Raw genomic sequence first — 23,454 nt, forward strand, 5'->3', positions numbered from 1 at the left:
GGAACCAAACACAGAGAGGCACAGGTGCAAGTTCAGAGGAGACAGACCTTAGGAGGTCACGGTTTCATCCAAGCTTACTTTGATGCATCTGTTTCCACACATCTGGTAGGGTCTCTCTGAGGAAGCGGCTTCCACATGGCCAGCAGGAAGAGGTGAAGAGGAGAGGGGTTGCTGGGGGCGGTGGGGGCTGTGTGTCACTGCAGGCCAGGACCATCGGCCGCTTCTCCTAAGCCCAGGATGTGCCCAATATCAGTTTCACCAAATTGCGGTAGCACCTTTTGCACGTATCTTCAAGGCTTTACACAACTGAAGTTCCTACCAGATGTCATACAAGATGCTGCTCCCCTGTGTGTGGGCAGGCTCAGGTGTGCGCACTCAAGGAGTCTCCATCCCACCTGCCCTAACTACAGATGCCGCAGTGTGTGCACCTCGGCTCCAGCACTCCCGCAGGGCCTGCTGAGGTATTTGTTTTGTGGTCCGTTGCGGGGAAGTGGTAGCTAAGTTGTTGACTTTTCATGGTGTAGCAAATCTCTCATCTGTGCCTTGAGCTCTTGCTCAGCTCTGGGAGGCTGCCCTGTCCCTGTCCCTGGAACCTCCAGACAATGAATGCTCCAGGAAGGCTGTTTCCCTTGGGGTCTTAAATGGCCCAGTGTAAGAAATGCATCAGCGCAGCAGAAAGATACCTTCTCTGCTCTTAAAATGCAAAACAAAACAAAACAAAACACAGCTCTTTAAAACATGGACAGCTCTCCTGGGTATCCTTGAATGCCGAGTTCTGGGTTTCTGCCCCACTTCACATCTGTTATGTTTGTATAGCAGACACACCCATTAGGAAGATGCTTTATACTCTTCTCATTAGAAATGGAGGAAAGGTCAAGGGGAAACAGGCAAGCGAGATGGAAAGAAAGGCACCAGCAACCGTCAGCCCGTGCTCCCAGTCCCGCTCCTGCTGCTATAACTGGAAGCATCTTGTTTTGACAATTCATCCAAACGGCCTTAGGCCTGTGCAGTTCTCCAGCCTCTGGAAGTGTGGTGGGGACAGAATCCAGCATGTAGGACACCCAGCTGGAAGTGCCAGGAGGTGGGAGAGGAGGGATGAGCCGCCAGGCTCCCCTGGACAGTGGAGAGGCCTGCGTCTGCTCCCGAGCCACAGCTGGCTGGCACACAAGAGGCACATCTGGGAGGAGCCCCGTGCCATGCCTTCACCCTGGTCAGCACAATAGACCAAGGCTGTTTGGTCTCTGAAGACTTTGGCACTTTTTGCTATTAAAAGTTGAGAAAATGAAGAACTGTGTTTAAACAATGACTTGTTGAAGAGTGGGTAAAGTTTCAACTTCCTGCATTTGCTGCCAGGGGGATCGGGTGCCACACATGCGCTTCGACACTCCGGAATCTGTCCTGACATCTCTTTTGTTCTTTTGGCCGATGTCTGTTGAAACCCAGCAAGCAAGAAATGCACTCTGTTAATAGTTCCCATTTGAACTGGGGCACCTATATTTGAGTATTGATGCCCTGAGAAATCTATGATTAGGTGACCCAAAATATTCTAGCATTGAGTGGCAATTAGTGGTTTTGTTATTTAAAGAAATAGGAATGTGTGATTTCCTTCCCTATCAACACAAGAGACCAATGTTGAGTGACTTTCAGCCTGAGGTCACCGGTGTCTCCATTCTGGCTTCATCAGAGATGTCCCTGGAAGTCTTGTTGGGCCTTAAGAAAACCAAATGCTCACCATCGCTGCTGAGTGTCCCGGGAGCTAACTCCGAATGTGCCAGTCAGCTTACTGTTACTGCTGAAAGTCTGAGACGGGGGGCTATTTTGAACAGGTTTTATGAAAATGTAAATAGAACAATGACTTCTCTGAAAAACGTGAGGCTCACTTTCCTGGGCCATGTCTCTTTGAATGGCACAGGGCACATCAGAGCGAGCAGCTGCAGGGTCGCGGTGGATAACACAAGTGTGGCATTGGCCTCCAGCCCCTGGGTCTCATCAACACAGGGGCCTCTCATTTTAGGAAATAATATTGAAACGGATGGACCATGCCACTCAAAGGCTAGCTTCTTTCTCAATTACGATGGCCACTTGGCTGGTGGCATATATGGAAACACTTTTATTTGCTTCTGGTTCCTAAGACACTTAGGCAGACTGCCTGCCGCTGCTGCTGCCATTGCTGGCCAACAGGCCCTTTGATTACATTTTTTTTTGCAGGGATTGGAGGGGTAGAATCTAACTCTGTCACCAAGGCTGGAATGCAGTGGTGAGATCACAGCTCACTGCAGCCTCGACCTCCTGGGCTCAAGCAATCCTCCCACCTCAGCCTGCAGAGTAGCTGGGACTATAGGTGTATGCCACCATGACGAACTAATTTTTAAATTTCGTATACAGACAGGGTCTTGCTATGTTGCCTAGGCTGGTCTCGAACTCCTGGGCTCAAGTGATCCTCCCACCTCGTTCTCCCAAAGTGCTGGGATTCCATGGGTGAGCCACTGCGCCTGGCCTGATTGCAAAAGCCAAAACAGGACTAAATTTGTAATTTTTAAAAAAGGATGTGCTACTCCTAACTTTCACATTTTTCTAGAGGCAGTCTCACGCTGTGTCCTTCCCACTCTTGCATTTCCATATTGCTGGTCATGGGACCTTTATCAATCCTAATCATTCTTAAAATAATAATGACCTCAGAAGAGCCACATTTTCTAACGATGGGGGGAGAGGCATCGACGATACCTCCAGGTGCACAGCGACTCCCTGGAGGCAGTGGGCCTGGCATTTCCAGTCCAGATCTGAAAATTCTCAATGGGACACTTTATCTACCAGGTAGACAGAGAGAAAAAGTGTTTCCAGGTCCATGTATTCTTGACAAACTGCCATAATCAACGCTGCCTTCGCAGTTGGACTGAGGTTGATAAGTTGGTTTTGATGGCTAAAACAAATATTTTAGATGTTGAAAAAACTACCTTACATACAAAGGAGACTTAACATAAACCGTTGTAAAAAATAACTAACTCTTATGAAATCTGCCATTTGAAGTAAAACTGCCATTTGAAGGAGACCCCACCCCCATCTCCATCCCCAGGGTGACCAGCTCCCACCCAGCCCAGGCTAGGAGGTCACATGTGCCTCTTCTCTGCTCCAGAGAGCATCTACTCTCACCAAGAGTTAAAACAATAAAGCATCATCTATTTAAAAGCAACATAACAAAAGATATGGGAGCTGCCAAATGGGGCCTGGAGGAACATTGACAAGTAAGGTGTCAGTCCTTCCATAAGAACGCCACCATTCCCACAGACAGCCGGACTGGGTGGGTTCAGATCGACTGGATGGAGCCGAGTGGAGCAGGAAGCTGGTGGGCTTCGGGAGCTTGTCTCATCCCGCTTCCCACGGGCGCTAGCTTATGACAGTCCAGAGCCGGGGTCTTGAGACTCCGTTTTCTGGGCTCTTCTACACAAACCTGGAAATGGGCCTTTCCACATATTAGTTACAACCACGAAAACAGTGAACCAAAAACAAAACAATAGCTGCATTTTGATAGCTTATCCAAGCGTTCTTTTTTTTTTTTTTTTTAAGACAGAGTCTCATTCTGTCACCAGGCTGGAGCACAGTCGTGTGATCTTAGCTCACTGCAACCTCCAACTCCCTGGTTCAAGCGATTCTCCTGCCTCAGCCTCCCGAGTAGCTGGGATTACAGGCACGCGCCACCATGCCTGGCTAATTTTTGTATTTTTAGTAGAGACAAGGTTTCACCATGTTGGTCAGGATGGTCTCGATCTCCTGACCTCGTGATCCACCTGCCTTGGCCTCCCAAAGTGCTGGGATTACCGGCATGAGCCACTGTGCCTGCCCCAACAGTTTTTTAAAATTCTCCATCCTATGGGTAAAAAGCAGCATGTTGTCTTTTTTTAGATTCAGGAAACAGAAGTGAAGTCTTTGAAATAAATATTTTGCTGCTTTTTACATACTTCGCCTTTGGATACATCTAGACTTATAGGATTATAAACATTGTTAAAAAGTGCTGATTAGTTTTCAGAATTATAAAGGAGCACAATAGTCAAAAGCAGGGTGTATGGGAAGACAGACCATGAATTTGGAGGTTACCAGTTAATTAAATGGTAAATCACGAATGTGATCTAAAGCAATGTGCATTGATTAACATCGGGTGAGTTAAAATCAGCCCATTGAGCATCACTCTCCTTAATCTTCCCAGTCCTGAGATTAGCCACCTACCCCCAGCATTTGAGTTCTACGCTCTCAGAAGTACTGGTTAAAACAAAGACGTGGAATAATATGCCGGTTACCTACAGCTCAGACTGTCCAAGCTCTAAGGTTAAAGTGGTGGATATTTGTGCAAAATTGTGCCGCTCCCCTGTCTCCTTTGTAGTGCTGTCAGCTTCAGAACTCCTGGAAAAGGTGTGGCTGGTCTGAAGGAACTCAGTACATGTCCTTGTATATCTCCTGCAGCAGCGGGTGCAACGCAGCATCCGACTCCGTCTTCTTGATGATCTGCACCAGCTGCGCATGCTCCGTGACCAGTTGCCGAAGGTCTGCCATTTTTTGAAGAAGTTTTGGGAAGAGAAAGATATCGTCCGGGTGGTTGCTCTGCAGGTGGAGTCTGAGCACATGCACAATACCCTCCTGCATTTTTTCAATGTGTCCTACGTTTAGAAGGCCGGGGCGATCTAGTCTCGAAAGAAGAGAGAGAGGTTTGAGTGTGGTAATCACCTAAGAACTGCTTATCAGTTTCAGGAACCAAACATGCCTATTTTATGTGGCCTTTCTTAGAAAAAAAACTGAGCTGCCTTTGGATGTTGTCAACTTGACTGGAAGATAAACATGGGTTTTTCCAAAGTCAATAGGTGAAGTAGGGACAGACAGGACCAGTACTCTTTCCTAAATATTCACACTACGAGGCGGCAATAACGCCCTAAGTACACCTTATGGTACCTTACCTGACGACCACCTGTCAGGGAGGAAAATTAGAGCTATTAGGAGGAACAGTACATTCTGGAGATAACCACCACCAGTTTTGCATAATATGGGAAATGAAGCTCTTGAGTCGAAACTAGATATTCAGCTTCAAGTGTTCCACCATATTTAAGGAGTGTGATTGTGTTAGAACTAGGTTTTGCAGGCTGGGCACGGTGGCTCACGCCTATAATACCAGATACTCAGGAGGCTGAGGTTGGAGAATCGCTTGAACCTGGGAGACGGAGGTTGCATTGAGCCAAGATCACGCCACTGCACTCTAGCCTGGGTGACAGAGCAAGACTCCGTCTTAAAAAAAATAAATAAAAAATAAAAAAGAACTAGGTTTTGTGGTGTATATAGCTCTGTTACGGAGCCTTCTAATATGAGTCAGGTGAAAAGAAAGTAGAGTGAGAAATGAAGGGGGGATGGGATGGAGGTGCGTACTGGCTGGAAAGGACGCTCAGGAGACCCTGGAGTGGGAAATGAAGCGGGGACGGGATTGGGGGTGCGTACTGGCTGGAAAGGACGCTCAGGAGACCCCGGAGTGGGGAGGAAGATGGGGCAGGTCTGAGACTTGGTGCAGGAAGAGCCAGCATTCACACCAGATGACTTGCCTGGGGTAGCTGGCACTAGACTTCCTGGGACAGTCTCACAGCCTGAGACCTGATTCTTGGTCCAGAAAATACTGCCCTGAGCCATATTCAGCAGGCGGTGCTCCCTTACAGACCCAGCCATTGCTATGATTCTTAACAGTGTTGCTAGTGATGAGGATTTTAAAATCTTCATTGTTTTTGGTTGTAAATATAATTATTAAGTTTTTATTTATAAAGTTCTTGTTTTTGTATTGTTTTAGTGAAGGGGTCTTGCTATGTTGCCTAGGCTGGACTGGAACTCCTAGGCTCAAGCAATCCTCCTGCCGGGGCCTCCAGAGTGGCTGGGGCTATAACTATTAAGTCTCTAAAGAGAGGAATTATTGCCGGGTGCGGTGGCTCACGCCTGTAATCCCAGCACTTTGGGAGGCCAAGGTGGGTGGGTCACCCTGAGTCAGGAGTTTGAGACCAGCCTGGCCAATATGGTGAAACCCCATCTTTACTAAAAATACAAAAATTAGCTAGGTGTGGTGGCATGTTCCTGTAATCTCAGCTACTCAGGAGGCTGAGGCAGGCGAATCACTTGAACCCGGGAGGCAGAAGTTGCAGTGACCTGAGATCGTGCCACTGTACTCCAGGGTGACCAAGACTCTGTCTCAAAAAAAAAAAAGAGGAATTTTTTGAAAATTAGAAAGAAATCCCCCCTCATAATTTTAATCCCACCATAATAGGCTTAACATCTATCTCACTGGACATTTTCTATATACCTAGGATTGATATAGGATTATAATTTCCTTTATAAAACTGTGATCATGCTACATATAAATAGTTCTGCAACTGCGTATTGCCCACAATGCTACATCCTGACCATACTAAAGGACAAATTATGCGTGACTGCTTTGTCCTTGTACACTTTACGCCAGAGCGCAAGGACTTCCTTCATCTGACTTGTGCCCAGCCAGACGGTAACAGGCATGGCTGGTAGGGCTGAGTCAGCTCCATGCTGACAGTGAGTCAATCCCCAGGGTGCAGTATGGCTGCAGGCAGTGTGGGAGACCCCATCCGTCTCCACCAAGCCTGGGTAAGGTCAGCTGAGTTTACAGTAGATGGATGACCTTCCTAGACCTGAGACGGGGCTATTTAAAGGAACGTGACACCGAGCCAAAAATGTGGGGGCTGCAGAGCCAGCTTCCACACAGAGGACTAGATTGGCCTTCCCTGGGATCTGCTTCCCCGGGCAAAGCAACCCTTGCAGTCACTGCCACTTGGCTACTGACTGATATTATCCTTTGCATTAGGGAATATACTTTTCATCAACATAACCGATTGTGACAGCGACTAAACTGACATCTGTATTGAACTTCATACAATAGTGTCTATAATATGAATACAACATCATTATATAATACATCTAGGAATATAATATACAAATTATATCTGCTTAGAATATTAGACATAATTATAATATAAATGAAATGTGTGTGTGTGTGTGTATATATATATATGTATAATTTTTTTTTTCCTGAGACAGGGTCTTCCTCCGTCGCCAAGGCTGGAGTGCAGTGGCACGACCTCAGCTCACTGCAACCCTTGTCTCCTGAGCTCAAGTAATCCTCCCACCTCAGCCTCCCAGGTAGCTGGGACTACAGGTACATGCCACCATACAAGACTAATTTTTTGTACTTTTTTTTGTAGAGACGGGGTCTTGCCATGTTGCCCAGGCTGGTCTCAAACTCCTGGGCTCAAGCGATCCACCCACCTTGACCTGCCAAAGTGCTGAGATTACAGGCCCATGTCCGACCTCTTTTTCTCTCTATATATATATTTGTGCAAAATATATACTTTTTTTTTTTTTTTTTTTTTTTTTTTGAGACGGAGTCTCGCTCTGCCGCCCAGGCTGGAGTGCAGTGGCCGGTCTCAGCTCACTGCAAGCTCCGCCTCCTGGGTTTACGCCATTCTCCTGCCTCAGCCTCCCAAGCAGCTGGGACTACAGGCGCCCGCCATGTCGCCCGGCTAGTTTTTTTTTGTATTTTTTAGTAGAGACGGGGTTTCACCATGTTAGCCAGGATGGTCTCGATCTCCTGACCTCGTGATCCGCCCGTCTCGGCCTCCCAAAGTGCTGGGATTACAGGCTTGAGCCACCGCGCCCGGCCTATACTTTTTTTTTTTAAAGACATAGGGTCTTGTTCTGTTGCCCAGCTAGAGTGCAGGGATGCATTCATAACTCATTGCAACCTTGAACTCCTGGGCTCAAGAGATCCTTTTGCCTCAGTCTACTGAGTAGCTGGGACTAAAGGTGTGCACCATGACACCTGGCTAATATTATAATTAAAATGTCATACATTTACATAATATTAAATATGTCTTTATAGATAATAACAATATATACTATAATATTGTACAATATTGATATAATTCCCACTGAATTCTACTCAGCAGTGACTGGAGGTCAGCCTTCTTCCCACCCTGGGAGCGTCCCCTCCACTGGAACAGCTCAAGCTGGTACTGCATTTCCCATTGTCAACATTTTCAAGACAGGAGCCTGTCAGTGACATGACACCGGCAGATTAAATCAACCACTCACCTCCACAGCAAATGATAGCAGCCACGAAAAGGGAGATATCGCTGTCATCCAGTTCCAGTGCATTGAACTTCATGGCAAAATCAAACTTGGGTTCCATTATATCACAAAACGGTTTCCTTAGGCTTTTTAGGAATTCACGAGTTATAAACCCATTTCCATATGCTACCAGCATCCCGTCTTTGTTCATCACAGAAGACAGCATGGCAAATATGGCCTCGTAAACTCCGTATTTTAGCAGTGTCACTTGATCGTTCAGGTCCAAGTTTGCAAAGCCTGGGATGGCCTTGGCGAATTCCGTGAGCTCCGTGACGGTCTCCACCGATGTGCACTGGCAGCAGTGAAAGATGCGGACCTCCGCCTCCTTGTTCTGGATGCCATTGGCCACCAGCTTGGCCACCAGCGTCTTCTCAGCCATACACAGTGTCTCCATATCGTGTATGACAAAAGGCTACAAAGAAGGACACCAAGGTAAGTCAGGTGATGTGGGATGCGTCACGCTCCCAGCCATCAGTTGACTAACGAGCAGCTCCTGCGTCCACATCACCAAGCTCGGTGCCTCGGAGGACTCAAGACACCCGCAGAACACAGTCCTCACTCAACTTCAAAATCGGTTGGGGAAGATAAGACATTAATAGAGAACGAACAGTATAAATCAGTAAAATAATCATCATCATCGCCTGACATTGTGTGGATTTCATTGCTAAGAAACTGAAGCACTGGCCTGGGTATGGTGGCTCACGCCTGTAATCCCAGCACTTTGGGAGGCTGAGGTGGGTGGATTACCTGAGGTCAAGAGTTTGAGACCAGCCTGGCCAACATGGTGAAACCCCGTCTCTACTAAAAATACAGAAAAATGTGGCCAGGTGCGGTGGCTCACGCCTATAATCCCAGCACTTTGGGAGGCCGAGGTGGGCGGATCATGAGGTCAGGAGATGGAGACCATCCTGCCTAACATGGTGAAACCCCCGTCTCTACTAAAAATACAAAAAATTAGCCGAGTGTGGTGGCGGGCGCTGTAGTTCCAGCTACTTGGGAGGCTGAGGTAGAAGAATGGCATGAACCCAGGAGGCGGAGCTTGCAGTGAGCCGAGGTGGCGCCACTGCACTCCAGCCTGGGTGACAGAGCAAGACTCCATCTCAAAAACAAAACAAAACAAAATTAGCCAGGCATGGTGTGTGCCTGTAACCCCAGCTACTTGGGAGGCTGAGGCAGGAGAATCGCTTGAACCTGGGAGGCAGAGGTTGCAGTGAACCGAGATCGTGCCACTGCACTCCAGTCTGGGTGACAGAGCAAGACTCCATCTCAAAAAAAAAAAAGGAAACAAGAAACTGAAGTACTGATTTTGTCCACAAAACTAACAAGGATATTAGCAAAGCACCTTTAATATTCTTAAAGATTCTCTGAACTCCTAACGACTACTGCAAGAGGCTTAATTACGATAATTCTTTTTTTTGAGACAGAGTCTCGCTTTGTCGCCCAGGCTGGAGTGCAGTGGCTGGATCTCAGCTCACTGCAAGCTCCGCCTCCCGGGTTCACGCCATTCTCCTGCCTCAGCCTCCGGAGTAGCTGGGACTACAGGCGCCCGCCACCTTGCCCGGCTAGTTTTTTGTATTTTTTTTTTTTAGTAGAGACGGGGTTTCACCGTGTTAGCCAGGATGGTCTCGATCTCCTGACCTCGTGATCCGCCCGTCTCGGCCTCCCAAAGTGCTGGGATTACAGGCTTGAGCCACCGCACCCAGCCACACCTTTAATATTCTTTTTTTTTTTTTTTTTTTTTTTTTTTGAGAGCGGAGTCTCGCTGTGTCCCCCAGGCTGGAGTGCAGTGGCGCGATCTTGGCTCACTGCAAGCTCCGCCTCCCGGGTTCCCGCCATTCTCCCGCCTCAGCCTTCGAGTAGCTGGGACTACAGGCGCCCGCCACCGCGCCCGGCTAGTTTTTTTTTTTGTATTTTTTTAGTAGAGACGGGGTTTCACCGTGTTAGCCAGGAGGGTCTCGATCTCCTGACCTCGTGATCCACCCGCCTCGGCCTCCCAAAGTGCTGGGATTACAGGCTTGAGCCACCGTGCCCGGCCACCTTTAATATTCTTAAAGATTCTCTGAACTCCTAACGACTACTGCAAGAGGCTTCCTTACGATAATTCTTAATTTTACCAGTATATGCGCTTTAGGGGCGAACACCATTATTTCACGCTGCTCAGTGAATAAATTTGGCATGTAAATACATAAAACTCATAAAGTTGGTGTCTATGTAGAAATCAGCAAACAAGCGTTGTTAAACTCTTTAGGGATAAAGTGGAAAAGCCTCAGAATGCCCTTGTTTCTCTCGGTGCAGGAGACTGAAACCTTCACTCAGTGCTCCACGTTCTGGAGCAAGTGCCAAGTCCCCACAGCCGTGCCTTGTGTGATCCCATGCCCTCTGCATCTAAACCCAGTGGCCTGCCATTTCCTGAAGATCTCGTGGCGGAAGAGGTGGCTGGGTCATATTATTTGAAGCCAACATGCTCAGAAGGGATGACATGTGTGGGAGGGCCGGGGAGAATGAGCACAAACACTGCTGTTGGCTGAAATTTACGTCTGTGGGCAGAGCAGGAAAGTGACAGCATCTGAGGGATCTCTCTGTTTATAATGTGGTCCATGGCTTATGCAGACAAGGTCAATAATGCAGTGGGCTACGGTGTTATTTCTTTTCTTTTCTTTTTTTGAGATGGAGTTTTGCTCTTGTTGCCCAGGCTGGAGTGCAATGACACAATCTCGGCTCACTGTGACCTCGGCCTCCCGGGTTCAAGCGATTCTCCTGCCTCAGCCTCCTGAGTAGCTGGGATTACAGGCATGTGCCACCACGCCCAGTTAATTTTGTATTTTTAGTAGAGACAGGGTTACACCATGTTGGTCAGGCTGGTGTCGAACTCCTGACCTCAGGTAATCTGCCCACCTCAGCCTCCCAAAGTGCTGGGATTACAGGGGTGAGCCACTGCGCCCAGCCTAAAGCGTTATTTCTAATCACTGCTGGAACAGTGGAGCCCAGAGTGCAGAAGCATCCCAGGGATTTAAAGAATGCCCCCTGCCAGTGGGCAAAACACAACCACTGACAATGCTTCTGACCCACAGCCTGAAGTGTTTCCTGTTTCTGGGCTCACAGCACAAAACTGTCTTCAGGGCACCGGTGGAGGTGCCGATAACCATCACACAGATTGTATGGAACGTTTCAACAGAACCAGGACTTGCAACATAATGCTGGATAAAAAACCCTGATTCTGCATCTGAGGAAAGGGGATATTTTAAAAATTACTCACAAATGAGTGAAAACATTCTGAATACAATATTCAGAGCCAAGTTTCTAAATAATCTCAAGTCCGATTAACGAAGACTGAAAATGATCTCTCTCTAAAGACCTTAAAAACAGTTCAGATGACCATTGTTTGGTAAAGTTTGGAGATAATTCTGCTTCACAGAAAGTTGAAGCTCAGATTTGAGGAATTAACATTTCTAGGAGGGGCTAATTTTTTTTTTTTTTTTTTGAGACAGAGTCTTGCTCTGTCATATCGCCCAGGCTGGAATGCAGTGGTGCAATCCCGGCTCATTGCATCCTCTGCCTCTGCCTCTGCCTCCTGGGTTCAAGTGATTCTCCTGCCTCAGCCTCCCGAGTAGCTGGGATTACAAGCACAGATCACCACGTCCAGCTAATTTTTTGTATTTTAGTAGAGACGGGGTTTCACCGTGTTACCCAGGCTGGTCTTGAACTCCTGAGCTCAGGCAATCTGTCCGCTTCAGCCTCCCAAAGTGTTGGGATGACAGGTGTGAGTCACCGCACCCTGTGGGACCCCTTGCTCAAAGATGATTATGAATTTCAAGAAGGCAACAGCGGAGCGTGAACACCCAAGCCTGGGCCTTTCTAGGCTTGGGGCGTCGTGAAACAGCTTGCATGCCCCTGAGGCCTGCCCTGACTAGTTTTATGGGGGATGTACTCTCATAAATGAGGACTTATGTGGTAACAAATATCTCATTTCATTTTTATAAAATTATCACTTTGGTTTTAGAAAGTGGGCCTCATTTAACAGGGAAAACTGGAGATCACTGAATTCAAAATGAGTGCTACCATGAAGAAACCAGTGTTGATTAAAGCTAAAGAGAAATGGTGTTGTAAAACACATTTGCAAATTCGCTAAACTTCATTGACAAGCATTCTTAGTAAGATCATTTTACAAAAAATCTATGCAGCAGCTTATAACTTTGGAATATGCCTTTTATGCTCAAGTTTGACTATGAATATATCTGACATGACAGGCAGTCATTTCAAGTCAATGAAATAAAGCACATTATAAAGATTTTAAACAGCGTGAGGCAGGAAGCTGCCTAGATTTTCCCCAATCACTCCATGCCGAGAGCAGAACGCTCCGCTTGCTGCCACGCTGGTCCCTGCACACACTCGTGTGGCCCATGATGCTCAATGATATCTCTCATGAGAATTCATCTCTGTTAGCAGCTGTCATCTTTTAGCAAAAAATTAAATGTGGACCAGGCGCAGTAGCTCAGGCCTGCAATTCCAGCACTTTGGGAGGCCAAGGTAGGTGGATCACCTGAGGTCAGGAGTTCGAGACCAGCCTGGCCAACATGGCAAAACCCCGTCTCTACTAAAAATACAAAAATTAGCCAGGTGTGGTGGCGGGCACCTGTAATCCCAGCTACTTGGGAGGCTGAGGCAGGAGAATTGCTTGAACCCAGGAGGGGGAGGTTGTAGTGAGCCGAGATCATGCCACTGCACTCCAGCCTGGGTGACAGAGTGAGACTCAGTCTCAAAAAAAAAAAAAAAATATTAAATGTGAATCACTAGTAGAGCTGCTTTGGATGACATGATTTAATAAGCTCTCTCGGTTATGTTTTACTATACATTTGTTGAAGTGGCACAAAATATGAAGCACATTTTTTAATCTAAAGACAACTTAAGTAGTAGGTATAATACTGGACTGTCACACGGCAGGCAACACCCCAAGGCATGGTATAAGGTCATAGCTGTTGAAAGGAGCAGTCCTATTTATAACACGGCACCCTGGAGGTCACCCTTTTTTTTTTTTTTTTGAGACGGAGTCTTGCTCTGTCGCCCGGGCTGGAGTGCAGTGGCCGGATCTCAGCTCACTGCAAGCTCCGCCTCCCGGGTTCACGCCATTCTTCTGCCTCAGCCTCCAGAGTAGCTGGGAATACAGGCACCCGCCACCTCGCCCGGCTAGTTTTTTGCATTTTTAGTAGAGACGGGGTTTCACCGTGTTAGCCAGGATGGTCTCGATCTCCTGACCTCGTGATCCGCCTGTCTCGGCCTCCCAAAGTGCTGGGATTACAGGCTTGAGCCACCGCGCCCGGCCTGGAGGTCACCATTATTCCCGAGCTTTTGAAATGTTAAGAATAATGTTGGAATTCCTCTTTCGAAACTGGTCTTAAAAACATGCTCAGCTGCATGTCACAAATTAGCTTCCTTGCTTAACTTTTTTTTCTTTTTTTTTTTTTTTTTTTTTTTTTGAGACAGGGTCTTGCTCTGTCACCCAGGCTGGAGTACAGTGGCGCAATCACAGTCCACTGCAGTCTTGACCTCATCCTCCTGCCTCAGCCTCCTGAATAGCTGGAACCACAGGCGCACACCACTATGCCCAGCTGACTTTTCATAGAGGAGGTCTCGCTATGTTGCCCAAGCGGGCCTTTCTTGTTTTTTCAAACAAGACATTTTACTCTGTTTAATCCCAACTTGCCTGCCAGACTAGCTACAATGGACTCATGGTTTGCCTAAAATTCACTTATATTCTCAGAGGGTAAAATCTTCCATAACTGAAGCTATTCAAAGACTCTAAAGATAATCCCCAACAATTGGGAGCAATAGGAGAATCTTTGAAATAAACACATGATACACCCAATTCCTGCTTTCTTCATTTGAACTGAATGTCAGTTCTGATACGTTTGTTAGAGGAAAAAGTAGCAGTACACCGTTATTATCACCGTATACTTTGAATTTCTAAAGTCCACATATTCAGTGCTAAGAATTGTTTGCTTGTTTAACTGAATACCTCACTCATTTTTTGGAAGGTGCGGTTTGCTTCTTAAGCCCAAAGCAGCTTCTTTTTTTTTTTTTTTTTTTTTTTTTTGAGACGGAGTCTCGCTCTGTCGCCCAGGCTGGAGTGCAGTGGCCGGATCTCAGCTCACTGCAAGCTCCGCCTCCCGGGTTTACGCCATTCTCCTGCCTCAGCCTCCCGAGTAGCTGGGACTACAGGCGCCCGCCACCTCGCCTGGCTAGTTTTTTTGTATTTTTTAGTAGAGATGGGGTTTCACCGTGTTAGCCAGGATGGTCTCGATCTCCTGACCTCGTGATCCGCCCATCTCGGCCTCCCAAAGTGCTGGGATTACAGGCTTGAGCCACCGCGCCCGGCCTCCAAAGCAGCTTCTTAAGCCCAAAACAGTAACAGTGTGTGTGTGAGAGCAAGTGTGTGCACATGTGTGTATGTGTATGAGCATATGTGTACACATGTGAGTGTGGGTATGTGTGCAAGCAGTATATATACATGTGTACACGTGTGCATGTGTGTGGGTACATGTGTGCATGTGAGGGTACATATGTGTGCATATGCATGCATGTGAGCATGTCTATGTACATATGTGCAGTAAGTGCGTGTCTGTATACGTGTGTGAATGCGTGGGTTTGTAGTGTGTGTGTGGATGCATGTGTATGAGCATGTGTGTGTGTGTGTACACAGGTGTGGGTACATGTGTGAGTGTGCATGTATCCATGTGTGGGTGCATGTGTGTGTGCATGTGCATGTGTGGGGGTGGAGGTGCATCTGTGTACACATGTGGGGTGCATGTGTATGTGTGAGTGTGTACATGTGCATGCATGGATGTGTGAGTGTGGGTGCATGTGTGTGAGCATGCATGCGGGTGCACATGTGTATGTTTGTGTACCCGTGTGCACATGGGTGTGTGTGTGTGTGCATTTGTGCATGAGCATGCTGCATGTTGGGGGCTGAACTCTCGGCTGCAGGGGAATGAGGAAACAGACATCACACGGAGGGCGCTGACTCTGCCCAAGCCCCTCAGTCTCATTTTCTGTTGCTTCCTCCAAAGTCTTCTGACGACATTCTCAACCCCTGACAGATCAGCATCTTACCTTTTTAGACGCTGTTGAAAAGCACCCATTTTTATTGCCTCCCTCGGCCCCCTGGCTCTGCTTCCATCCCTGTCACCCTCAAATCAAGGGGCAGTGAGTTCCTCAGAGGCGCTCTGCCCCATCACCAAGGGCCCTGACCATTTTCTGGCCCACGGTTCTGAAATCTCAGGGGCTCAAACAGTCCCAGTGTCCAGATGGGTATAGACATGCTCCATCCACCCCTCACTCCTCCCCTCAGCTAAACCCACCTCTCCTCAATCAACGGCATCTACGTTCTACTCCATGCAGCGGCCTCCCCCTGCCCCCACAGCCTCCTCCGTGCACCCTGGCCAGTTCCAGCCCCAACCCAAGCCTCCTGGCTGATTCTAGGTCCCCCACAACTCCCCTACCGGCTTCAGACCCCCCAGCATTCTAGCCCATTCCAGCTCAGTCATGGGGCTTTGTGTCATCTGGTCTGAAGACCATGAGCTGCTCTTGACAGAAGAAAGGCATTGACCACCGCAAAGAGAAATTCAGTTCCCCTCTTCTAGCAAACCAGAGGGCTGCTTTAAAATTAAAATCTAGGCTGGGCATGGTGGCTCATGCCTGTAATCCCAGCACTTTGGGAGGCCGAGGCGGGTGGATCACCTGAGGTCAGGAGTTCGAGACCAGCCTCAACATGAAGAAATTCCGTCTCTACTAAAAACACAAAATTAGCTGGGCATGGTGGTGCATGCCTGTGGTCCCAGCTACTTGGGAGGCTGAGGCAGGAGAATTGCTTGAACTTGGGAGGTCGAGGTTATGGTGAGCCGAGATTGCAGCACTGCACTCCAGCCTGGGCAACAAGAGCAACACTCCATCTCAAAAAAATAAAATAAAATAAAAAGTAAAATAAATATAATAAAATTAAAATCCATCCATCCCCTGTGCTTCCCCATCAAGGCTTTGAACGTTTCAGGGTTGCTTTCACCCCAGCGGCCTCTGCAGGGAGGAGGCAAGCCTGCCTTCCTCAGCACATAGCCCATTACGGTTCGTGTGAATCCATCAGTTTACCAGCCTGGACAATTCACTGTGCCGCCTCTCATCCCCAAACAGAAATGAAGTCAGCAGCCAGCCCTGAGGTCAGTGTGCCTTCCTGAGGCTCTGTGGGGCGTGGCTGGGGCTGTGAGATCACCCAGGCTGGAAAGTGATGAAATGGGGACTGGATGTGGGCCACTGGGCAGAGACCAAGGTGAGTGTTTCCAGCCCGATGCTTGGTCTCCCTAACAGATTTCTCACCCACAGATGGGGCTGCTTTCTGAGATGTGTAAGGGACACAGGCTATGGTCTTCCAATACCTACCATGGCCACAAAACCAGAGCTTGGCCAAGAGATTCGGGCTGTGTGGCCTGGTGGTGGGCATCCTGCCAATGGGCCTTTTCCCAGACTAAGCAGAGAGGGTATCCTGCACTGGAAGGAGCCAGCTCTGGAAAGCCCATCAGCAGGCCAGGCAGAGAGGAGGGGGCCATGCCTCCAATGTCCTGCATGCAGAAAGGACATGGGGTGGGACCCTGGCTTGGAGCAAACAATGTGATCAAACACAAAGAGTGACATGAAGGTTGGAGGTTGTCTTGATAACTGGTACCTATGGTGCTCTGGCTTTGGGGGTGTGGGTGGAAGGAGGCATCTGACTCTTAGAAGAGTGCACGGTTCTCTTTTTCTACAGAAAATCAAATTGTGAACCCCAATCCTAGACTATTCATCTATCATTTCTTTCTTTTTTTTTGAGACGGAGTCTCGCTCTGTCGCCCAGGCTGGAGTGCAGTGGTGCAATCTCAGCTCACTGCAACCTCCGTTTCCCAGGTTCAAGCAATTCTCCTGCCTCAGCCTCCCACATAGCTGGGACTACAGGCACACGCTGCCATGCCCAGCTAAATTTTTGTATTTTGGTAGAGACAGGGTTTCACCATGTTGCCCAGGCTGATCTCGAACTCCTGAGCTCAAGCAATCTGCTCTCCTCTGCCTCCCAAAGTGCTGGGATTACAGGCGTGAGCAACCGTGCCCTGCCCTCTTATTTCGTTTTTTTTTTTTTTTTTTTTGAGACAGAGTCACCCAGGCTGGAGTGCAGTGGAGTGATCTCGGTTCACTGCAACCTCCGCCTCACATGTTCAAGCAATTCTCCTGTTTCAGCCTCCCGAGTAGCTGGGATTACAGGTGCCCACCACCATGCCTGGATAATTTTTGTATTTTTAGTAGAGACGGGGTTTCACCATATTGGTCAGGCTGGTCTCCAACTCCTGACCTCAGGTGATCCACCTGCCTCAGCCTCGCAAAGTGCTGGGATTACAGCCGTGAGCCCCCGCACCTGGCCTATTATTTATTTCTTTAAGGTTAAAATGCAAATAGATTCCTGCCTGCAAGTTGCTGCATGTGACCCTCAGCTGAGGGTGATGGGGTTCCCAGAGCTTGGGGGTCTCCAAGGGGAGGTGCAGGAGGACGCCAGGAGTACCATTTGCACCCAATGCTGGGGGCAGGTCATTAGGGACAAAGACAACTTAACTCTGCTTTGAATTTTTTAGAGAGTCTCCCCTGTTGCCTAGGCTGGAGTGCAGTGACGCAATCATGGCTCGCTGCAGCCTTGAACTCCTGGCCTCAAGGCATCCTCCTGCCTCAAACTCCCAAGTCGCAGGGACTATAGGCACATGCCACCATGCCCAGCTAGTTTAAATAAAAAAAAAAAAAATCATTTCTTGTAGAGACGAGGTCTCCTTGTGTTGCCTGGTCTCGAACTCTTGGATTGCAAGTGATCCTCCTGCCTCAGCCTCCCAAAGTGCTGGGATTACAGTGTGAGCCACTATGCCCAGCCTGCTTTCAATTCGTAAATCCAAGGGAGAAATATAAGCTGGCAAACAAAAGTTTTAGTCTTCCCAATTTTAGGTTGTACTAATCATCTCCAGGATAGAGACTCCAAGCTAAAAGTTACATTGTCTTTCACTCTCATGATCCAGGAAGGGTCTAATTGGGAGAAGCCTCTGGGGCTGCCTAGCGTGGGTGTCTGCTGGAAACTTCTCAAATGTCTCAGCCTGTTTAACTGGAGAATTCACTGAAGAATTAAAGGACTCACTAAAGAAGAGGTTTGGTTTGTTCATGAAAGTAAGTAGCTTGTGAAATGCTTTATTTTCCTGTGACTAAAATTCCACCTTGTAATTCCCAGTAAGGATTGCTTCAAGCTATTCATTAATACAAATTAAACCTGTTTCACCATGTTCATAGGAAAATGGCAAAAAAAAAAAAAAAAAAAGTATCTTCATTCACCAACTGAGGGCTGGCTCTTCTTTGAAGGTAGCTCTGAGATTTGTTTTGTAATGGAGACAAAGGCTTATTTAACTGTCGGGGAGGGGGAAGGAAGACTTGGGCCAGGCAGGTGGGGACATGGAGGATGAGCTATGAGGGGCAACTTAGGTGCCTCTGAAAAGGTCCAGAGCTACCTTAAAAGACAGGGTTTCTGTAACAAGTGGTCCTTTCTTTTCCTTCCTTTCTTTTTTTTGGAGACAGAGTCTCACTCTGTTGCCCATGCTGGAGTGCAGTGGTGCAATCTTAGCTTACTGCCACCTCTAGCTCCTGGGTTCAAGCAATTCTCCTGCCTCAGCCTCGCAAGTAGCTGGGATTACAGGCAACTATCACCACGCCTGGCTAATTTTTTGTGTTTTTAGTGGAGACGGGGTTTCACCGTGTCAGCCAGGATGGTCTCGATCTCCTGACCTCATAATCCGCCCGTTTTGGCCTCCCAAAGTGCTGGGATTACAGGCGTGAGCCACCGCACCTGGCTTACAGGTGGCCCTTTCTAAGCCCCGAGATGTCACTGCCTTTTCACTGAAGGCAGAAAAAGAATGTAGGCATGTTTGTCTGAGAGCGAGGGATAGTTTTAAAAGAAAGGACCAAGAGCACATTTTGAGTGGGAAGTGAGTGGTTTCATTTTCTAGCCTTACGACATGGTTTGGCTCTGTGTCCCCACTCAAATGTCATGGTGAACTGTAATCCCCAGTACTGGAGGTGGGGCCTGGGGGGAGGGATTGCATCATGGGGGTGATCTTCGCGAATGGTTTAGCATCATCCCCTTGGTGTTACTCTAGTGATAGCGTTCTCACAAGATCTGGTTGGTGAAAAGTGTGCAGCACCTCCTGTCTCTTGTTTCTGCTCCTGCCATGTAAGACGCCTGCTCCCACTTCACCTTCTGCTATGAGTCAAAGTTCCCTGAGGCCTCCCCAGAAGCAGAAGCTTCCTGTACAGCTTGTGGGCCACGAGCCAATTAAACCTCTTTTCTTTATAAATTACCCAGTCTCAGGTATTTCTTTATAGCAGTGTGAGAACAGACTAATACACCTTAAAATAGGGATTTATTTTATTATTCTATTTTATGTTTTTGAGATAGGGTCTCGATCTGTCACCCAGGCTGGAGTGCCGTGGCATGATCTCAGCTTACTGCAACCTCTGCCTCCTGGGTTGAAGCGATTCTTACGCCTCAGCCACCCAAGTAGCTGGAATTACAGGCGTATGCCACCCTGCTCAGCTAATTTTTGTATTTTTAGTAGAGATGGGGTTTCTCCATGTTGGCCAGGCTGGTATCACCTGGACTCAAGCAATCTGCCCACCTTGGCCTCCCCAGAGTGCTAGGATTACAGGTGTGACCCACCTAGCCTGGTCAGCTTTTTTCTTTTCTTTTTTTTTTTTAATAAATTCAGTTAATGCTGGGTGCCATGACTTGCACATTTAATCCCAGTGCTTTGGGAGACCAAGGTGGGAAGATTTTGAGGCCAGGAGTTTCAGACCAGCCTGGGAAACATCTCCTCTCTACCAAAAAACAAAAACAAAACCAAAACAACAACAACAACAAAAACAGCCAGGTGTGGTGGTGCACATCTGTAGTCCCAGCTCCTTGGGAGGCTGAGGCAGGAGGATTGCTTGAGCCCAGGAGTTCAAGGCTGCAGTGAACTATGATTGCACCACTGCACTCCAGCCTGGGTGACAGAGCAAGATCCTATCTCTATTTAAGAAAAATGCACCGGCCGGGCGCGGTGGCTCAAGCCTGTAATCCCAGCACTTTGGGAGGCCGAGACAGGCAGATCACGAAGTCAGGAGATTGAGACCATCCTGGCTAACACGGTGAAACCCTGTCTCTACTAAAAAAAATACAAAAAACTAGCCGGGCGAGGTGGCGGGCGCCTGTAGTCCCAGCTACTCGGGAGGCTGAGGCAGGAGAATGGCGTAAACCCGGGAGGCAGAGCTTGCAGTGAGCTGAGATCCGGCCACTACACTCCAGCCTGGGCGACAGAGCAAGACTCTGTCTCAAAAAAAAAAAAGAAAGAAAAGAAAAATGCACCTAAGAAATCACCTTAGTGCTTGGTAAGCTATTAAGGTTTTGTTTATTTTTTTCCTAAGTGTATTAATTACATAGCCAATATAATATGGTGGCTAAGATCTTTGAGGTGATTCCAAGCAAGAAGAAAGGAGTTGTTGTTAAGCTAGAGCTCAGAGTCTCAGAATGAACTATTTCTATTGTTGCTGTCCTTTGCTTAACTGTGGGATAAATATAATTTTCTCAACATTCAACACGTGTGTCCTTAATCATTCTCTACGACACTGGTTCCATGTTGCCAAGAGAACCCAGAACGGCCGCAAACACCTACTGGATTGTTACTGGCCTTTCCTGAGAGGATGACCCGGGCTTTGACCTTGTTCATGTTGAAGTTCTTCAAGTAGGCCTCGTAGATTCTCTTGGCCAGAGATTTGAGATCTGCGGTTTCAGAATCTTCTGTGTCAGGTTCGCAGGTAAGAATTTCTGCTTTCAGTTTTGCTTTTTCAGATCTTGGCATTCGTCCAAAACGAATCGCTAGGGTTTGGAGGGGGAAACAGGCATGAGCAGTGAGGTCATGACTGTGCAGACAGGGCTGGACGAGGGGCTCCCCCAGGACTTAAACCAGGAATGAAAATTCACAGGCAGTTCAGACCCATCCTTGATTACTATTTGGCTTTCTACTATGGAGAGATGAGAAACTCAAACTCCATACACTGTAGACTTTTGTTTTTTTTTTTTTTGAGACGGAGTCTCGCTCTGTTGCCCAGGCTGGAGTGCAGTGGCCGGATCTCAGCTCGCTGTAAGCTCCGCCTCCCGGGTTTACACCATTCTCCTGCCTCAGCCTCCCGAGTAGCTGGGACTACAGGCGCCCGCCACCTCGCCTGGCTAGTTTTTTGTATTTTTTAGTAGAGACGGGGTTTCACCGTTGTAGCCAGAATGGTCTTGATCTCCTGACCTCGTGATCTGCCCGTCTCGGCCTCCCAAAGTGCTGGGATTACAGGCTTGAGCCACCGCGCCCGGCCCACTGTAGACTTTTAAACAGGTGCAGGCTGAAGGTGACACCATTGTTCGTCTCATTAGTAGGGTGCACACCACCATCAGGTGCATCATCAACCTTTGAGTGAAGGAGGTGAACAGGGCTTCAGGGTGAGTTTATATAATAACTGCTTCTTTTTCCAGAAGGTAGACATGCAAGTCTTACAAACGACTTACTTTAGTTACATTCACATCACAATTAGCATGTTCTAAAACTATTAGATGATTGGCTAGAAGGAAATTCATAATGTGGCGAGATGTTTGAGGTGGCACACCCTTCCTATGGACGAGGCGAACATTCTGTCATTTTGGTGCCTTCCACTTGGTTTTTCGATTCTGTATCAAAGTCTTACCATTTGAAGTTTCTTTTTTTTTTTTTTTTTTTTTTTTTTTTTTTTTTTTGAGACGGAGTCTTGCGCTGTCACCCAGGCTGGAGTGCTGTGGCCGGATCTCAGCTCACTGCAAGCTCCGCCTCCCGGGTTCACGCCATTCTCCTGCCTCAGCCTCCCGAGTAGCTGGACTACAGGCGCCGCCACCTCGCCCGCTAGTTTTTTGTAGTTTTTAGTAGAGACGGGGTTTCACCGTGTTAGTCAGGATGGTCTCGATCTCCTGACCTCGTGATCCGCCCGTCTCGGCCTCCCAAAGTGCTAGGATTACAGGCTTGAGCCACCGCGCCGGCCTACCATTTGAAGTTTCTAACAGCAAGTCCAATGTGCCACTGAATCTCAGCTATTTGAGACTTTTCTTTTCTTTTCTTTTTTTTTTTTTTTTGAGACGGAGTCTTACTCTGTTGCACAGACTGGAGTGCAGTGGTGTGATCTCAGCTCACTGCAACCTCCACCTCCCGGGTTCAAGCTGTTCTCCTGTCTTAGCCTCCCAAGTAGCTGGGATTACAGGTGTGCACTACCACACCCAGCTAATTTTTGTATTTTTAGTAGAGACAGGGGTTTTGCCATGTTGGCCAGGCTGGTCTTAAACTCCTGACCTCAAGTGATCCACTCACCTCGGCCTCCCAAAGTGCTAGGATCACAGGTGTGAATCACCAAGCCTGGGAGACTTTTATTTTCTTTCTTTCTCTCTCTCTCTTTTTTTTTTTTTTTTTTTGATGGAATCTCCCTCTGTCACCCAGGCTGGAGTGCAGTGGCACAATCTCGACTCACTGCAACCTCCGCCTCCCAGGTTCAAGCGATTCTTCTGCCTCAGCCTCCCGAGTAGCTGGGACTACAGGTGCACACCACCATACCCAGTTAATTTTTGTATTCTTAGTAGAGACGGGGTTTCACCATATTGGCCAGGCTGGTCTCAAACTCCTGACCTGAAGTGATCCACCCGCCTCAGCCTCCCAAAGTGCTGGGATTACAGGCGTGAACCACCACGCCTGGGCGACTTTTATTTTCTTAGGCCACTCTGATTACAAAATGACTTGGGTGGGAAATGTTGAAGCACATTCATCCATAGCTTGGTCTGTTCCCTTGGAACAAAGAAGGGGAACCGTGGAACGAACTGGGAAAATGTGTGGGGCCACCTTACCTACCGTTGTGTGACATCCCGACGGAAAGGCACTTGTGAAAGCGACAATACTGGCATTTGTTTCTATTCTTCTTCTGGATCTTGCAGCTGCGGTCGCACTTGTCATACACCAGCTTGAGTCGAATCGTTCGCCGAAAGAAGCCCTGTGAGGGTAACACGCAGTGGATTTAAAGACCTGGGCGACTGAGAAACCAGCACACTTGCTTTACTCACCTTTTTTGTTGCTCATTTATTGTTTCTTTTTAAATGAACGAAATTTAGGGAAAAGTTATTCTAGGCCAGGCGTGGTGATCATG

At 47.9% G+C, this 23,454-nt stretch overlaps 1 protein-coding gene across 5 annotated transcripts in view; it reads right to left on the bottom strand.

Annotated features, from left to right (window-relative positions):
* Positions 1–1,298: 1,298 nt before the first annotated feature.
* PPARA (peroxisome proliferator activated receptor alpha) overlaps positions 1,299–23,454 on the bottom strand; it is a 97,857-nt gene continuing 75,701 nt past the window's right edge. For all 5 annotated transcript variants that reach the window (XM_033233589.1, XM_033233591.1, XM_033233590.1 and 2 more), the window contains 4 exons: positions 23,163–23,301; positions 20,925–21,127; positions 8,137–8,584; positions 1,299–4,673 (listed from right to left, as the gene is read on the bottom strand). In XM_033233589.1, the coding sequence (XP_033089480.1) occupies positions 4,426–4,673; positions 8,137–8,584; positions 20,925–21,127; positions 23,163–23,301 (1,038 nt within the window). In that variant the 3' untranslated portion in view covers positions 1,299–4,425. The remainder of the gene's footprint in view (positions 4,674–8,136; positions 8,585–20,924; positions 21,128–23,162; positions 23,302–23,454) is intronic.

Source organism: Trachypithecus francoisi, unplaced genomic scaffold (assembly GCF_009764315.1).
Source record: "Trachypithecus francoisi isolate TF-2019V2 unplaced genomic scaffold, Tfra_2.0 Lachesis_group14, whole genome shotgun sequence".
Classification (NCBI taxonomy): domain Eukaryota; kingdom Metazoa; phylum Chordata; class Mammalia; order Primates; family Cercopithecidae; genus Trachypithecus; species Trachypithecus francoisi.